The 16,685-nt window shown below is 39.2% G+C and overlaps 1 protein-coding gene across 1 annotated transcript in view; it reads left to right on the forward strand.

Moving 5' to 3' along the window:
- Ankrd31 (ankyrin repeat domain 31) overlaps positions 1-16,685 on the forward strand; it is a 148,953-nt gene that overhangs the window by 20,195 nt on the left and 112,073 nt on the right. The window contains exons 5-6 of the mRNA XM_087639036.1: positions 364-440; positions 14,430-14,473. Coding sequence (XP_087495162.1) covers positions 364-440; positions 14,430-14,473 — 121 coding nt within the window. The remainder of the gene's footprint in view (positions 1-363; positions 441-14,429; positions 14,474-16,685) is intronic.

Here is a 16,685-nt window from a genome sequence, read left to right on the forward strand (position 1 = left end):
TTTCTTTTGATTTTTTTACTCCTCCTTCATATTTGCTATGCAATACAAAAGTAGCAAATAGTAGCTGAGAAATTTCTCACATGACATTTACTTATGTCATCAAAATTCTAATGCCAAGCCCTCATTTGAAGGTAGAACCATTTTCTCTAAGCTTAGCACCCTTATTTGGTAGACAGTCATCTCTCAAGCCTAAATGTAGTTAAGATTGTTTCTATCCCTGAGGTTATCCAGCCTTTTTAGTACTTTTGGATTCACTTTAAGAAATTGATAATAATTGCAATGATAATAGAATGATATAGCCAACATTGTTTTCTTTGCATTTAAAAAGTCTGCTTTTGTTGATTAGTTAATGTATTTTTTTAGAACTAGAAAAGAATTGCCAGTATTCTCTGTGTCAGTTCCTCACCCCGAAGTTTCATGGAGTCACCAAACTACTGGAGGTAAGCTTTCATGAATATCAACACATAAGAGAATCTTTAAGACTAGAAGATGTCCTTCAAGTGAGCCCCCTAACAATTGGAATAGGAGGAGGGGGGCTACTCCAAAAGCTGTTGCCTGTGTGTGGTTATGTTCTTTGAGCTGGACTTCCTTGTCTGGCCTCAGTGAGAGATGATGTGCCTAGCCTTGCAGAGACTTGAAGGGTCAGGGTGGGGTCGATACCCAGGTAGGGCCCATGCTTTCAGAGGAGAAGGGGAGGGAGGGAAGAATTGTGGGAGGGAGTAACTGGGAAGGGGGCAGTAAGCAGGGTGTAAAGGGAATAAGTAAAGATAAATAAATGAATAAATAAGAAAAAAAGAGTAGAAGACCTGATTGAATATGGATTTATAGCTAGGCTAGTGTTTAAGTTTGAAATCAAGTCATTGCTGACCTTTGTGTGTAGACTCCCTATTGGAGAAACGGAGTAATTGCAACCTGTATCTACTGTTATAAATGTGTACTCTTCTCTTTTGATTTGGAGGAATTATATTGGAGAATGATAATTGCTCTGTCTCTTCATGACCTTATTGAAATTTATCTATACCTCACATAGACTCATTTAGCCATTTTCCCCTTTAGTATTGAGGTATCTTACTAGTGATATTTTACCTAGTGTTTGACAGCAGAGTAAATATGCATAGTGGCCAATGATTGTAGTAGTGAATTGTTCAGCTGTTCTGTGCTTCCAGCAGGTGCATGCACAGCTCTGCATCTGCCCAAGAGCTCTGAATTCGTGAATGAACACACACACACACACACACACACACACACACACACACACACCCTTTATATTTTTGACCAGCTCATTGGTTGGGTACTTCCAAACCTCTACTTGGGTAGCATATACTCCCCTCTGGTATTCTCGAGGTAACACTTTCTAAATCTATGTTTTATCTTTGCTGCTCTGTTTCATTCTGGGCAGCTACCTACTGCTCTACCCCAATATGGGGCTGATTTCCCTTTGCACCTACATTTAAGCTGTCTCACCCTCCTTCCTCTTCATGGCATATTCTGTCCTACACCCCTCTCAGGGCAGAAACCCTTCTTCTCCTCCCCTGCATTTCTTGCCCAGGAATCCTAAAAGTCCCATCTCTCTCACTCTGCCCAGGCATTGTTCGCTGGCTGTTTATTGACCCATCAAAAAACCAAACTGTTGTCAGGGTCCTGCAGTGGACCCTGCATCAAACCCCCAACAAATGATACCCAGGTTAAAAGAAATAGGTACAAGGACATGATAAAAAACATTCATAAACTTACACTTTATATTACTATTTTTGGTATTAACTACCCAAACATGTACTTCTACTGCCTAGCTTTTAATATATGTTATTTTTCATGTTTCTAATAAACATTTATTAGATGCTATATAAATGTTGTATGAATTCTAAATACAAGATCACGGATATTTCTTAAAGTGTGAAGATAACAAGTCATATCTGAAGGATGAAAAACAAGGACTTTTTCAAGATGTCTGCGGACAGTGCTGAAAAAATAAAAGCATAATCTGTTCTTGCTTCTACTAGCTATGCTATGACAACTTAAATATAGGGGTAAAAACAGTAGATTTTAGTGCATGGAAGAATATTTTCTAGACTGCATAATACTTAAAATCATAAAATGTATAAGTGGTTGTCTGAATCCAAGAGTGATTAAAATAAGACACTAAACTTTCTGTGACTTGAAAGTAGGGACCCGTTAATGCGTGCACTGTTTTCTTTTTCACCTTTTCATATTTAGGGATTGAATTCAGAGCCTCATGTATGCTGACCGGGCATTGAACTACACTGTAGCCCACTTTATTTAATAAGTATGTTCATAAAGTATAATATATTTTTGTTACTATAAGTAGAAAAAAAAGAAAATGGAGTAAGTCAGGTACCCTTGAAGAAAGTAAGAATTATGCCAACAAAGGGAAAGACCAATTACATAGCACCAGTGGGACATATAAAATCATATAAGAAATGAAACTTGGGAGGAGAAAGCTGAACATTCAGAAGTGTGGACCATCCTGAGACCGCAGGACAGAGTGCCACTTCTGCCCAGCTTTGCCATATCCCTGTCCCAAGAGGAAACTGATAGTGCCTCTGGACACAGGAGTATAGGAAGAGTCAGCAGCAGGTAACTATGGTTCCGGTCTGTGCCTGGAACTGTACTGAACTGGTCAAACTGCACCCAATTCCCATGGGGGAGAGAGTTGGACCCTCAGAAGTGCAGACACTTGTGAGAAAGCAGAGGAGACTACACTCTGCCCACATTCCCAACCCAAGAGGGAATCAATCACCTAGTGCCACCTGTAGCCCCTGGGTGCAGGAATCTAGGAGCAGTCAGGGGCAGTACCCTTCTGATTCCTGCTGTGCCAAGAGCTAAAAGACAGTCACCAGGAGTGCCTACAAACCTGAGAGCAGAGCACTCTGTTCCCAGAAATGGCTCAAAGAAAACAGGAAAAGAGGTCTACAGGCATGCTGATACTCAGGCCTACAGGAGGATCAGGCCACTGTCAGAAACAGCAAGACAAGCTGACATCGGAGACAACCTATATTCAGCAAAACTCTCAATTACCATAGATGGAGAAACCAAGATATTCTATGACAAAACCAAATTTACACAATATCTTCCTACAAATCCAGCCCTACAAAGGATAATAAATGGAAAACTCCAAAACAAGGAGGGAAACTACACCCTAGAAAAAGCAAGAATTTAATCTCTTTGCAATGAAGCCAAAAGAAGAGAGACACACAAACATAATTCCACCTCTAACAGCAAAAATAACAGGAAGCAACAATCACTATTCCTTAATATCTCTCAACATCAATGGAATCAATTCCCCAATAAAAAGACATAGACTAACAGACTGGATACGTAAAGAGGACCCAGCATTTTGCTCCATAGAGGAAACAGACCTCAGAGTCAAAGACAGACACTACCCCAGAGTAAAAGGCTGGGAAACAACTTTAAAAGCAAATGGTCCAAAGAAACAAGCTGGACTAGCCATTCTAATATCGAATAAAATCAACTTTTAACCAAAAGGGATCAAGAAAGGTAAGGAAGGACACTTCATATTCATCAAAGGAAAAATCCACTAAAACTCTCAATCCTAAATATCTATGCACCAAATGCAAGGGCACCTACATCCATAAAAGAAACCTTACTAAAGCTCACAAGCACACATTGTACCTCACATGATAAAAGCAGGAGATTTCAACACCCCACTCTCATTAATGGACAGGTCATGGAAACAGAAATTAAACAGACATAGAAAAACTAACAAGTTATGAACCAAGTGGATTTAACAGATATTTATAGAACATTTCATCCTAAAGCAAAAATTATACCTTCTTCTTAGCACTTCATGGTACCTTCTCCAAAATTGACCATATAATTGGTCACAAAACAGGGTTCAACAGATACAGGAAGGTAGAAATAATCCCATACATCCTATCAGACCACCACAGACTAAGGCTGGTCTTCAATAACATCAATAACGACAGAACGCCCACATGTACATGGGAGTTCTACAACGCTCTACTCAATGATAATGTGGTCAAGGAAGAAATAAAGAAATTAAAGACTTTTTAGAATTTAATGAAAATGAAGGCACAACATACCTAAGTTATGGGACACAATGAAAGCAGTGCTAAGAGGAAAACTCATAGCTCTGAGTGCCTCCAAAAAGAAACAGGAACGAGAAAGAGCATACAGAAGCAACTTGACAGCACACCTAAAAGCTCTAGAACAACAAAAAGAAGCAAATACACCCAAGAGAAGTAGAAGGCAGGCAATAATCAAACTCAGGGCTGAAATAAACCAAGTAGAAATGAAAAGGACTATACAAAGAATGAAGAAAACCAGGAGCTGGTTGTTTGAGAAAATCAACAAGACAGATAAACCCTTAGCCAGACTAACCAGAGGTCACAGAGAGTGTATCCAAATTAACAAAATCAGAAATGAAAAGGGAGATATAACAAGAGGATCTGAGGAAATTTAAAAAATTCATCAGATCCTACTACAAAAGCCTATATTCAACAAAACTGGAAAAATCTGAAGGAAATGGACAATTTTCTAGACAAATACCAAGAAATAGAAGCAGTTATTAAAAGTTTTCCAACCAATAATAGCCCAGGACCAGATGGATTTAGATCATAATTCTAGCAAACCTTCATAGAAGACCTCATACCAACACTGTCCAAAGTATTCCACAAAATAGAAATGTATTGAGCACTACCACATTGCTTCTATGAAGCTATAATTTACACGTATACCTAAACCACACAAAGACCCAACAAAGAAAGAGAACTCCAGACCAATTTTCCTTATGAATATCAATGCAAAAATACTTAAATTCTTGCAAACAGAATCCAAGAATACGTCAAAAAGATCATCCATCATGATCAAGCAGGCTTCATTCCAAGGATGGAGGGATGTTTCAGTACACAGAAATCCATCAACATATTCCACTATGTAAACAAACTCAAAGATAAAAACCACATGAGCATTTCATTAGATGCTGAGAAATCATTTGACAAAATTCAACACCCCTTCATGATAAGAGTCCTGGAAAGATCAGGAATTCAAGACCCATACCTAAACCTTGTAAAAGCAATATACACCAAACCAGTAGCTAACATCAAACTAAATGGAGAGAAACTTGAAGCAATCCTACTAAAATCAGGGACTAGACAAGGCTGCCCATTCTCTACCTACTTATTCAATGTAGTACTCGAAGTTCTAGCCAGAGCAATCAAACAACGAAAGGAGGTCAAAGGGTTACAAATTGGAAAGGAAGAAGTCAAATGATCACTATTTGCAGATGATGTGATAGTATACTTAAATGACCCCAAAAGATCCACCAGAGAACTACTAAGCCTGATACACAACTTCAGCGAAGTGTTGGGGTATAAAATTAACTCAAATCAGTGGCCTTTCTCTACTCAAAGGATAAAGAGGCTGAGAAAGAAATTAGTGAAATGACATCCTTCACAATAGTCGCAAATAATATAAAATACTTCAGTGTGACTCTAACCAAGCAAGTGAAAGATCTGTATGACAAAAACTTCAAGTTTCTGAAGAAAGAAATTGAAGATCTCAGAAGATGGAAAGACCTCCCAAGCTCATGGATTGGCAGGATTAATATTGTAAAAATGGCGATTTTGCCAAAAGCAATTTACAGATTCAATGCAATCCACATCAAAATTGCAACTCAACTCTTCATAGAGATAGAAAGAGCAATTTGCAAATTCTTTGGGAATAACAAAAAACCCAGGATAGCAAAAACTATTATTTATACAACAATAAAAGAACTTCTAGGGGCTCACTATCCCTGCCTTCAAGCAGTATTACAGAGCAATAGTGATTAAAATTAAAAAAAATCACTGTATGGTACAGAGATAGGCAGGTAGATCAGTGGATTAGATAGAATTGAAGGCCCAGAAATAAACCCACACGTCTATGGTTACTTGATCTTTGACAAAGGAGCTAAAACCTTGCAGTGGAAAAATGATAGCATTTTCAACAAATGGTGCTGGTTCAACTGGAGGTCAGCATGTAGAATGCAAATTGAACCATTCTTACCACCCTTTACAAAGCTTAAGTCCATTTGGATCAAAGACCTCCACATCAAACCAGAAACACTCTAATAGATGAAAAAGTGGGGAAAAGTCTCAACCCCATGGGCACTGGGGAAATTTCCTGAATAAAACACCAATGACTTATGCTCTAAGATCAAGGATCAACAAATGGGATCTCATAAAACTGCAAAGCTTCTGTAAGGCAAAGGATACTTTCATTAGAACTAAATGGCAACCAACAGATTGGGAAAAGATTTTTGCCAATCCTACATCTGATAGAGTGCTAATATTCAAAATATACAAAGAGCTCAATAGGTAGATTCCAGAGAGACAAATAACCCTATTAAAAATTGGGGTACAGAGCTAAACAAAAATTCTCAGCTGAGGAATATTGAATGGCTCAGAAGCACCTAAAGAAATGTTCAACATCCTTAGTCATCAGGGAAATGCAAATCAAAACAACCCTGAGATTCCACCTCACACCAGTCAAAATGACTAAGATTAAAAAACTCAGGTGACAGCAGATGTTGGCGAGGATGTGGAGAAAGAGGAACACTCCTTCATTGTTGTTGGGATTGCAAACTGGTATAACCACTCTGGAAATCAGTCTGGAGGTTCCTCAGAAAATTGGACATTCCACTACCTGAGGACCCAGCTATAATTGTCCTGGGTATATACTCCAACGATGCTCTAACTTATAACAAAGACACGTGCTCCACTATGTTCATAGCAGCCTTATTTATAATGGCCAGAAGCTGGAAAGAACCCAGATGCCCTTCAGCAGAGGAATAGATACAGAAAATGTGGTTCATGTACACAGTGGAGTACTACTTAGCTATGAAAAGCAATGATTTCATGAAATTCATAGGCAAATGGACTGAACTGGAAAATATCCTGAGTGAGGTAACCCAATCACAGAAAAACACACATGGTATGTACTCCAATAAGTGGATATTATCTCAAAAGCTCGAATTAGCCAAGATATACCCCACAGACCATATGAAGCTCAAGAAGGATGACCAAAGTGGGGATGCTTCACTCTTTCCTTAAAGAGGGAACAAAAATATTCATAGGAGGGGATATGTAGGCAAAGTTTAGAGCCTGAAGGAATGACCATTCAGAGCCTGCCTCACATGTGGCCCATATATGTACAGCCACCAAAACTAGATAAGATTAATGAAGGTAAGAAGTGCATGCTGACATGAACCAGATATAAATCCCTCTTGAGAGACACAACCAGAGCATGTCAAATACAGAGGTGAACGGTAGCATCAAACCACTGAACTGAGAACGGGACCCGTTGGAGGAATTAGAGTAAGGATTGAAAGAGCTGAAGGGGCTTGCAACCCCATAAGAACAACAATGCCAACCAACCAGAGCTTCCAGGGACTAAACCACTACCCAAAGACTGACCCATGGCTCCAACTGCACATGTAGTAGAGGATGGCTTTGTTGGGCTCCACTGGAAGGAGAAGCCTATGGTCCTGCCAAGGTTGGACCCCCAGTGCAGGGGAATGTTGGGGGTATGTGTTAAGGGGTGTGGATGGAGAGGGGAACACCCCTATAGAAGGGGAGGGGGAAAGGAAGGGATAGGCAGCTTATGAGCAGGAGACCAGGAAAGGGGATAACATTTGAAATGTAAATAAAGAAATATATCCAATAAAAAAAGGAGAGAAAAAAAAGAAATGAAACTTAATTCTCTATGTAACAGATAACTGAAAGCCAATTAAGGAGGCTTTTCCACAGTCCAGATTCTTCTGTTATTAAAAGTAAAAGTTTTAAATGACCCTGCTTTATCATTATTATATGCTAATAGAAGGGATGAGTTTGCACTGATATTTTTAAGTCAGTGCATAATGGCAAGAGAAATTTTTCTCACACTGACCAAGTACAATTTAATAGATAATGTTCTGGGACAAAATGTAATGTTACAAAAAGACCCTTTAGAAGCTTAAACTGTTGTAAGTACAACCAGAAAACGACTCATTGGCTGCAGATCAAGGTGGCATCTTTCTAGATATGCAGAGCAGAACATTCCTTTTGTTCTCTGCTTATAACTGTCCAGAGGGTATCATGGGGTTTTAGGACTGTGTCTGGTTATTTTGAGCAAGTGATGTCACTAGGTTCTAGTTATCAGGTGCAGCCTTTGGTATGTAGTTGGGTTCCTGACTAAGCTATTTTTTCATGTCTAAAATGCATTTTTATTTTGCTCATTACATTCCATCCTCTGGCATACACAGTGCCAATGAGGACCACATGTAAGCATTACTAACAATTTCATAGCAATTTGCAAATTTGGGCTATAACAGGTAAAGGAGAAACCATACAACAAATATTCCTAACACTGATAAACATGTGCAGGAAAATAAGTCTCAGGCACTAAAACATACAATTATTAAGCAAAAATGATCAAAGCAGTGTAGATCATAGAATATTGCTGTGATTCCCTATGGCATATACATATTTTCCCAAATTCATATTTTCTTTATGTTTTGTATGCACCAAGTTGAAAAATACATTCAGAGATAAGAGTTAACGCAATTGCGTTCAAACAAAATGTTGCAGAGTAAAGGGGTTGGGGGTGGTGGCATAACAGGTTTAAAGCTGTAGAACTGAGCTAAGCTAGTCATTCTAGAGCATTATCCTAACTTGATCACAGGAACATGTGAGTCATGGTTGTGGCTAGATATTTCTTCTTCTGTTAATGAAAAGAGCAACTAAGTGTCCAATAATCTTCATAGTTAATGTCTGACTTAGGGTTGTATTGCTGGGAAGAGACACCATGACCAAGGCAACTCTTATAAAAGAAAGCATTTACCTAGGTCTGACTTACAATTTCAGAGGTTCAGTCTATTATCAACATGGCAGGAAGCATGGAAAGGGTACAGGCAGACTCGGTGATAGAGGAGCTTAAGTTGTATATCGTGATCTGCAAGCATCAGAAGGAGACTGGATTCCACACTAGGCAGAGTCTGAGCAAAGGAGACCTCAAAGCCCTCCTACATAGTGACACACTTCCACCAATAAGGTCACACCTCCTAATAGTGCCACTCCCTCTAGCCAAGCATTTAGACACATGAATCTATGGTGGCTAAAACTATTCAAACCACCACAGCTTCTAATGTTGTTTCTCGGGCTTTTTATATTTTAATATCATGAAAAAGCAAATGATGAATTTATAAGGCATCGGGAAGTCTGGTATGTTTCTAGAGGTATCTATCTCAGGTCTCAGACCAATGTATACAGACCCTCTCTTTTAGCAAAAATGGCAGTTACTTGGTGGAGTGGAACAAAGAATTTGGAATACAATATTTTTGCCCAGTATTATCTGTCACTGTGGAAATGAAACATCTGAAGTTTTCCCAATCACAGTTTGCAGCTGTGTTTGGTGGAATCATATATGGTTTAGTCCTTCTTGTGCTGTTACAAATAAGGCTGCTATGAGCATAGTGGGACATGTGTCCTTGTTATATGTTGGAGCATCTTTTGGGTATATGCCCAGGAGTGGCATAGCTGGGTTCTCATGTAGTGCAATGTCCAATTTTCTGAAGAACCTCCAGACTGATATCCAGAGATGTTGTACCAGTTTGCAATCCCAACAACAATGGAGGAGTGTTTCTCTTTCTCCACATCCTTGCCAGCATCTGCTGTCGCCGGAGTTTTTGATCTTAGCCATTCTGACTGGTGTGAGGCGGAATCTCAGGGTTGTTTTGATTTGCATTTCCCTTATGACTAAGGTTGTTGAACATGTCTTTAGGTGCTTCTGAGCCATTCAATATTCCTCAGCTGAGAATTCTCTGTTTAGCTCTGTAGTCCATTTTTTAATAGGGGTATTTGATTCTTTGGAGTCTACCTGTTTGAGTTCTTTGTACATTTTGGTTATTAGCCCTCTATCAGATGTAGGATTGGTACAGATCTTTTCCCCATCTGTTGGTTGCAGTTTTGTCCTATTGATACTGTCATTTGCCGTACAGAAGCTTTGCAGTTTTATGAGGTCCCACTTGTCAATTACTGATCTAAGAGCATAGCTATTGGAGTTGTGTTCAGGAAATTTTCCCCTGTGCCCGTGTGTTCAAGGCTCTTCCCAGTTTCTCTTCTATCAGTTTCAGTAGGCATGGGCCTCAAATTCCTGAAGTGGTGTTGAATTTTGTCAAATGCTTTCTCAGTATCTAATGAGATGATCATGTGGTTTTTTTTTCTTTGAGTCTGTTTATATAGTGAATTACACTGATGAATTTCTGTATGTTGAAGCATCCCCTCATCCCTGGGATGAAGTCTACTTGATCGTGATGGATGATCTTAGGGAGTGTCACTATTAAGAGGTGTGGCTTTGTTAGAGGTGCTGTGTCCACTAGGGTGTGAGCTTTGAGATCTCAGAAGCTGAAGCATTTTCTTTCTGCTTCTGTAGATCCAGATGTAGAACTCTTAGCTCTTTTTCCAGCACCATGTCAGCCTGCATACCACCTTTTCCCTGCCATGATGATTGTGGACTAAACCTATGAAAATATAAGGCAGCCCCAATGAAATGTTTTCCTTTATAAGAATTACTATGATTCTGGTGTCTGTTCATAGCAATAGAAACCCTTACTATGACACCCACTAATCCCTGAGCCACAAGATGAAGCCACAGAATCCTACCAGTCACAGGCCTCCCTGGAAAGCTCTGCCCTCACCTTAGAAGCCCTATATAGAGCTTGCTCAGTTCTTTGCTGGTTCTGTCATAAGCAGAGGCAGCCACTCTCCCTCTTGTGTCTTTCCCAATAAATCTCTTATGTGAGGTTTGTTGTACAGTGTGACTTTATGGTATTCCTTGGCTCCTGACTGCCAGGATACCTTTCTCCTCAGCTGTAAGACTTACACTTTCTAATCACAGTCTCTAATGCTGCTAGAAGGTGGATGTGGTGGGGGTGGGTTGTGCACTGAGGATGCCTTTCAGTGCTACTTTCTTGACTTTGGTCCTGGGAGAGACAGGAACTTCCTTCTTCAGTTTTTGGTGCCCTCTTGGTGGTGGGTTTAAAATATTATTTAGTATTAACACTTTCCAGTAACATAAAAGAAATAAATAATAGTGATTCATGCTAACATTATTGTTAACAGAACTGATACATTGTGCAGCCTTTGTAGTTGGGTATGCTTCATCTTTCTAAGACATCTACTGCTGGGCTCAGTGGGCAAGGTTGTGTGTGTGTGTGTGTGTGTGTGTGTGTGTGTGTGTGTGTGTGTGCACTGTCCTGAGTTTGACCCCCCAAAACCCAGTAAAGAAGCTAAACTTGGGAGAGGTATGTCTGTGCTCTTCCAGAGTTCTTAATATCCACACGGTGGCTCACAACTGTGTGTGACTCTGGTTACAGGGTGATCTAATACCTCTTCTGGCCTCTGCAGATTTCAGGGATGTATGTGGCATACAGATATATATCTATGCAAAGCACCCATACACATAGATAGCAAACGATTAAAGCTAGATTTGGCACATGCTGAGGAGGTGGATCTTTGGGTTTACTGGTCAACCAGTGTAGCCAACTTAATTAGCTCCTGGTATCATAAAATAAGGTAGATGGCTCCTAAGGACTGATACTCTGTGTCGAATCTCGTCTTCAGAGACTCATGTACACATATGAATGAATATGCATGCCCCACCCCAAGTTAAAAAAAAAGGTTTGGTGTGTAAAAAAATGAATCCTATTAAACTTGTAATTTTCATTGTCTAAAGAAATTTCAACTTGTAATTGATGTTTAAATGTTAAAGAAGCAGTCATTTTCAAGTCTTCATGTGTTAGATATGTATATGTGTGAATATACATGCTCTCACATGTTTGAAGTGAGAGGTAGAGATCGAGTATCTTTATCAGTAACTGCTCACCATATGTTTTGAGACTGGGTCATTCACCGCTTGCCAGTTTGTCCAGACTATCTAGCAAGCAAGCCCCAGGGATTCTCCTGTCTGCAGCCAGCTTTGATGTGGGTGCTGGGAATTGAACTCTGGTCCTCATGTTTATGCAACAAGTATTTTACTGAAAGAGCCTTCACTCCAGCCCCTATGACCATATTGTTTCTTTGAAATATTTATTTTTCAATGAGGTACTAATACTACTATAAGGTTCTTTTATTAATTTATCAAGCTTTTAAAATGGCAGCTGGTATTATAAAATGTCAATTTTCTTTGTGATCAAATTGTTAAAGACAATATAGGGAAAAGTGTCCTTTTAATTTTATTTTTTTCTTTATTTCTATTTATAAAGTTTTCTTTATTATACAAAGGAATTATAAAGAATTTTTCATTTTTTAAATCTCTCAAAAATCTGACTATTTAATTAAGCAAAGAAAAATATACCTTCCCTTCATTGATGATTAAAGATATGTTTCATTCATTAGTACTAAGACTTTTTTTAATTTTATGTGTATGGGTGTTTTGCCTGCATGTTTGTCTGCATGTTCATGACATCCATGCAGTGCTTATGGAAGCCAGAAGCCAGAATCAGATGCCCTGGGACCGGAGTTCCAGAAGTATGTGCATCACCATATAGGAGCGAAGACTTGGCTTCTCTTAAATAGTAGGCAGTGTTCTCATCTGTCCAGCCTTATTATTAATATTTTTAATGACTTAAAGTATGGGTTGTAGAACTTGTCATTGCTGCTTGACATGAAATTTTTTAAAAGAATAGTAAAATTAAATAATGGTTGTAAAAGTAAAAAAATAAAAATAAAAAAAATATTGGCTGACTTCCACTTGTCATCCTGTGAAAGAGTAGAATGCCATTTTAATCTTCCCTTAAAGTAAGTATGTATGTATGTATGTATGTATGTATGTATGTATGTATGTATGTATGCATGCATTGTGTATGGGTGTTTTGCTTGCATTTATGACTGTAACACTTGGATGCCTGGTGCCCGTGATGGAAAAAGCTGGTGTCAGTACACTAGGACCGGAGTCACAGATACATGTAAATGCCAAGAAGTCAGTGGAGTAGCTCTTTTAGGACAGCAGCCAGGTTTACTCTTATTTTTGTACTTTCATTATCAAATGTCAACATGGAGCAAAACACTGAAGACCAAAACAACTGAAGTAGCTACTTCCTACACTATCCCTCTCCCTGAGGAGTGAGGGAGTGGGACTGGGGGTCAGCCTCAAGATTTTGGGGGTGGTGTGAAGTTTAGCAGGTGTATTTATGCTTAGTTTCTTCCCTGGTAAGCCTCTGTCGCCTGCAAGGATGTATTGAGATTCAGCAGATAATTACTTCCTACTTTTGTTAACTGTGTAGATTTTGTCTATAATAAGAAACCAAGAGAAAGAAACTATTTGAAGCATCAGCGTGGGATGTGAATTCCACCCATAGTAGGGTCTAGATGATCCCCAATTCCTCTTGGCCCCACATGAGGTATTCTCATTTAACTCCAGACAGCTAGAATTCATTTAAGCTCTATTACCTATCACAGAGAAGATGGCATCTCAAAAAACTAGTTATAAATCCTTCCTCTCTAGTTAGAAATACATAGACTAACACAACAGAAATAGGTTTATTTTCAGCTCAACTAATTTCTAATAGTTACAATTCTGTTTGGATTCACTTTGTTTACCACTCTAATTGTCCTTTAACCTGGGAGAGTGGAGCCTGAAAATGAGGCGCACTAAAGTGTTTATTCAGCGCATCAGAGAGTTTATACCCTGAGGGTTAAGAAAAGTCACATGAGTAAAGTTCTCATGAGTTCAGGCTGTATATAATCACAAGAAGAAGCTTCATATGGTAAAACGGGTTTTTCCATAGAGGAATATAAGCAAATATCAACAACTGTAGTGAGAAATCAAACTAAACTCATTCCTGTCCAAAAGCAGCGTCCAACAACAACTCTGTGTTCATGTTTTTGAAGAAACATGACTCTACATTCACAAGATTCTTGACTTCTCTTCTTGGAGTTTTCCCACAAGCACTCAGAATTTTCTCTGCAAAACTCCAACTGCATTCATTCATGGACCCTGTTCCAACACCACATAATCTTCCACCCCACCCCTTCCTCTTTGGAATGAAGAACCAAAGTGTCTGATAGCACCCTGGTTAGTCTTGATCTCATTGTGTGGCCTAGGGTGACCTTCAACTTCTGACTCCTCTCCTCAGTGCGAGGCTATAGGCCTGGGCCGCACTACCACTCCAGGAGAAGGGTTCAGGAAGTACTAGGCAGAAGCCCAAGGCAAGCAGTCTACCAGCTTTGCTATACCTCAGCCCAAGAAATGAAAGTCTTATTATAATTATAAATAATATTTATATCAACAAACATTTATACAATGCTTAATATACCTGTGGGTGGAATTCTGTAAGAAAGCTCAAGCTTTATTGCTAGAAAATGCCTTGTGGTTTAATAAGGGCTGAATAAATACATATTGTTCTATTCTAGGGCCTGGAGCTGAAATCTGTGAACATTTGCCACACTCAGAAAAGGTTGGTTTATGTAACCAAGATTGGCTTTATGGATTGCAAATTTAGATGTTTAAAAATCATGTTCATTAAAGTTTCATGTGGATTTAGACTCTCCTCTAGGCATAATCTGACTAAATCACATCACTAGCTAGAAACCTGTTCTCTTTTTATAAGTTTTAGGGGGCCATGTTGATACGGGTTTTTCTTTTTTATCCCTGACTGTCCTGGAACTCACTCTGTAGATAGACTGGACTGGCTTTGAACTCAAAAAGATCTACTTATCTCTGCCACTAGAGTTCTGAGATTAAAGGCATGTACTACCACCATCCGGCTATAATATTTTTGAAACTATAATTACATCATTTATCCTACCTTTTTCTCCCTCCAACCTCTCCCATGCACTCTACTTCCTCTCTCAAATTCATGGCCTCTTAAGAAATTGTTTTTACCCTGCATATATATGCAGGCCTATAACCTCCAACACTCAGAAGGGTCAGAAGTTCAAAGTGATATGTGTATTGTGTTCCCGTGTATATGTTACTATTGCTTAGTTTGTGTAATGTTACCCGTATGTGTATGACCTCAGATCTGACTCCCTGGGAAGGACCATTTCTTCTAGTCTTGCATTTTCCAGTTGTCTGTCTTTCCTTGTGTAGGGTTGAGAACCCACAAGCTATCCTCTTCCATGTTAACATGCACAGCGGTGTCATCATCTCTCAGATCTTCTTGGTGAGACTTTCCGGGTGTAGCTCCTCTGACATTCCTGGGAGACACGAGCTCACAGCAAACTCCCTGGTCCTCTAGCTTTACATCTTCCTTCCATCTTTCCGCAGTGATCCTTGAGCCTTAAGTGCAGTTGTTGGCATGTAGATCGATTGGTTGGGATTGGTACACACAATCTCTTGTTCTCCACATTTTAATCCATTTTGTTTTCTATAATTGTTCTCCTTTTGTTGCAAAGAGAAATTTTTGATGAGGGGTGAGGATTATAAATATTTACAATTTTAGGAATCATGCTGGTTTAGTAAAGTGGCAGGTATAGATTCTTGTTTGAGATCCATGACTCACTAGCTCTGGATAGTCTTCTAGGTTTCTAGTACCAGGGAACTCTTATTGAACAAGTCTTATGTCCAACTAGAGAGCTCTCGGTGGCCACCAGTGCCTGAGTGCAGGTACTGTACCCTTAGGGTTATTGTGCCCTACTGGTCTTTGCTGTGGTTCATAGGTGTCATAGCTGAGTAGGATTATTAGTTCCTTTCCTGCCTTGTAATGTGCATGGTACCTTCTGGTGCAATGAAAGGTATTCCTCAGGAGGAAAAACTTTGTCTCAAAATCTGTTCATGGGGCTGGGGATTTAGCTCAGTGGTAGAGCGCTTACCTAGGAAGCGCAAGGCCCTGCGTTCGGTCCCCAGCTCTGAAAAAAAAGAACCAAAAAAAAAAATCTGTTCATGTATATATTCTTCTGCTCTTTAATAATCTTGGTAATTTTTTGATCTGTGTTCCTTACTATGATGGAGTGTATGTAGCCGTTTTGTTTTTAAGGTTAACCTCATTTCTTTAATATCTCAAGCTTGTGTTCTCATTGTCTTGTTGCTGTTTTTCAGTGACCTGCTTTGTCTTTGTTTTCCACTTGGAGCTGTGAATCGACTCTGCCCACAGTTAACTCAAATCCTCCTTCAACATACCAAGTAGCTTCGTACCTCCTAGGCCCACCCTATCTTCTCTGGTTACATCATCTCAGCTGTGCCTCTTCTATATCTAGTTTCCAAGCTCTTTTGCTGAACTTATAAGCCAGAGGGCAGGAAAGTAGAGTTAAAATTTTGAGTGGATGTGTCTTCAAAGGCAGCTCTGGTTTACATCTATAAAGTACTGACAGATAGATGTTTCAAAGAGTTATTGTGAGAACCAGGAGCAATGACTTCTGGCCTGACACCTAGTTGTGTTTGAATAAATATATGTTGTTATTTCCCTTCTTCATAAGTCATTCATTCATGCCTCAAGTTCTTCCTTTCCTTTGGACCTGTGGCAGGTAACTGGTAAAATTGATCAAAGTAATTACTTCTTTCACTGGTTATACCAATCTTTCCTAATAGATCATCCTGTAAAAAAAACTTTTAAAACCTTTGGGGAGCATTGTATCTTAGACCTTTATATGTTTTAAAACATTTGTGGGAAAGAAACTTGATTAATTTTTCTCACATCAAAGTATTTTCAGAAAAATCAGTACGAGTCT

The sequence above is a fragment of the Rattus norvegicus genome, chromosome 2 (genome assembly GCF_021556685.1).
Source record: "Rattus norvegicus strain SHRSP/BbbUtx chromosome 2, alternate assembly SHRSP_T2T, whole genome shotgun sequence".
Taxonomy (NCBI): domain Eukaryota; kingdom Metazoa; phylum Chordata; class Mammalia; order Rodentia; family Muridae; genus Rattus; species Rattus norvegicus.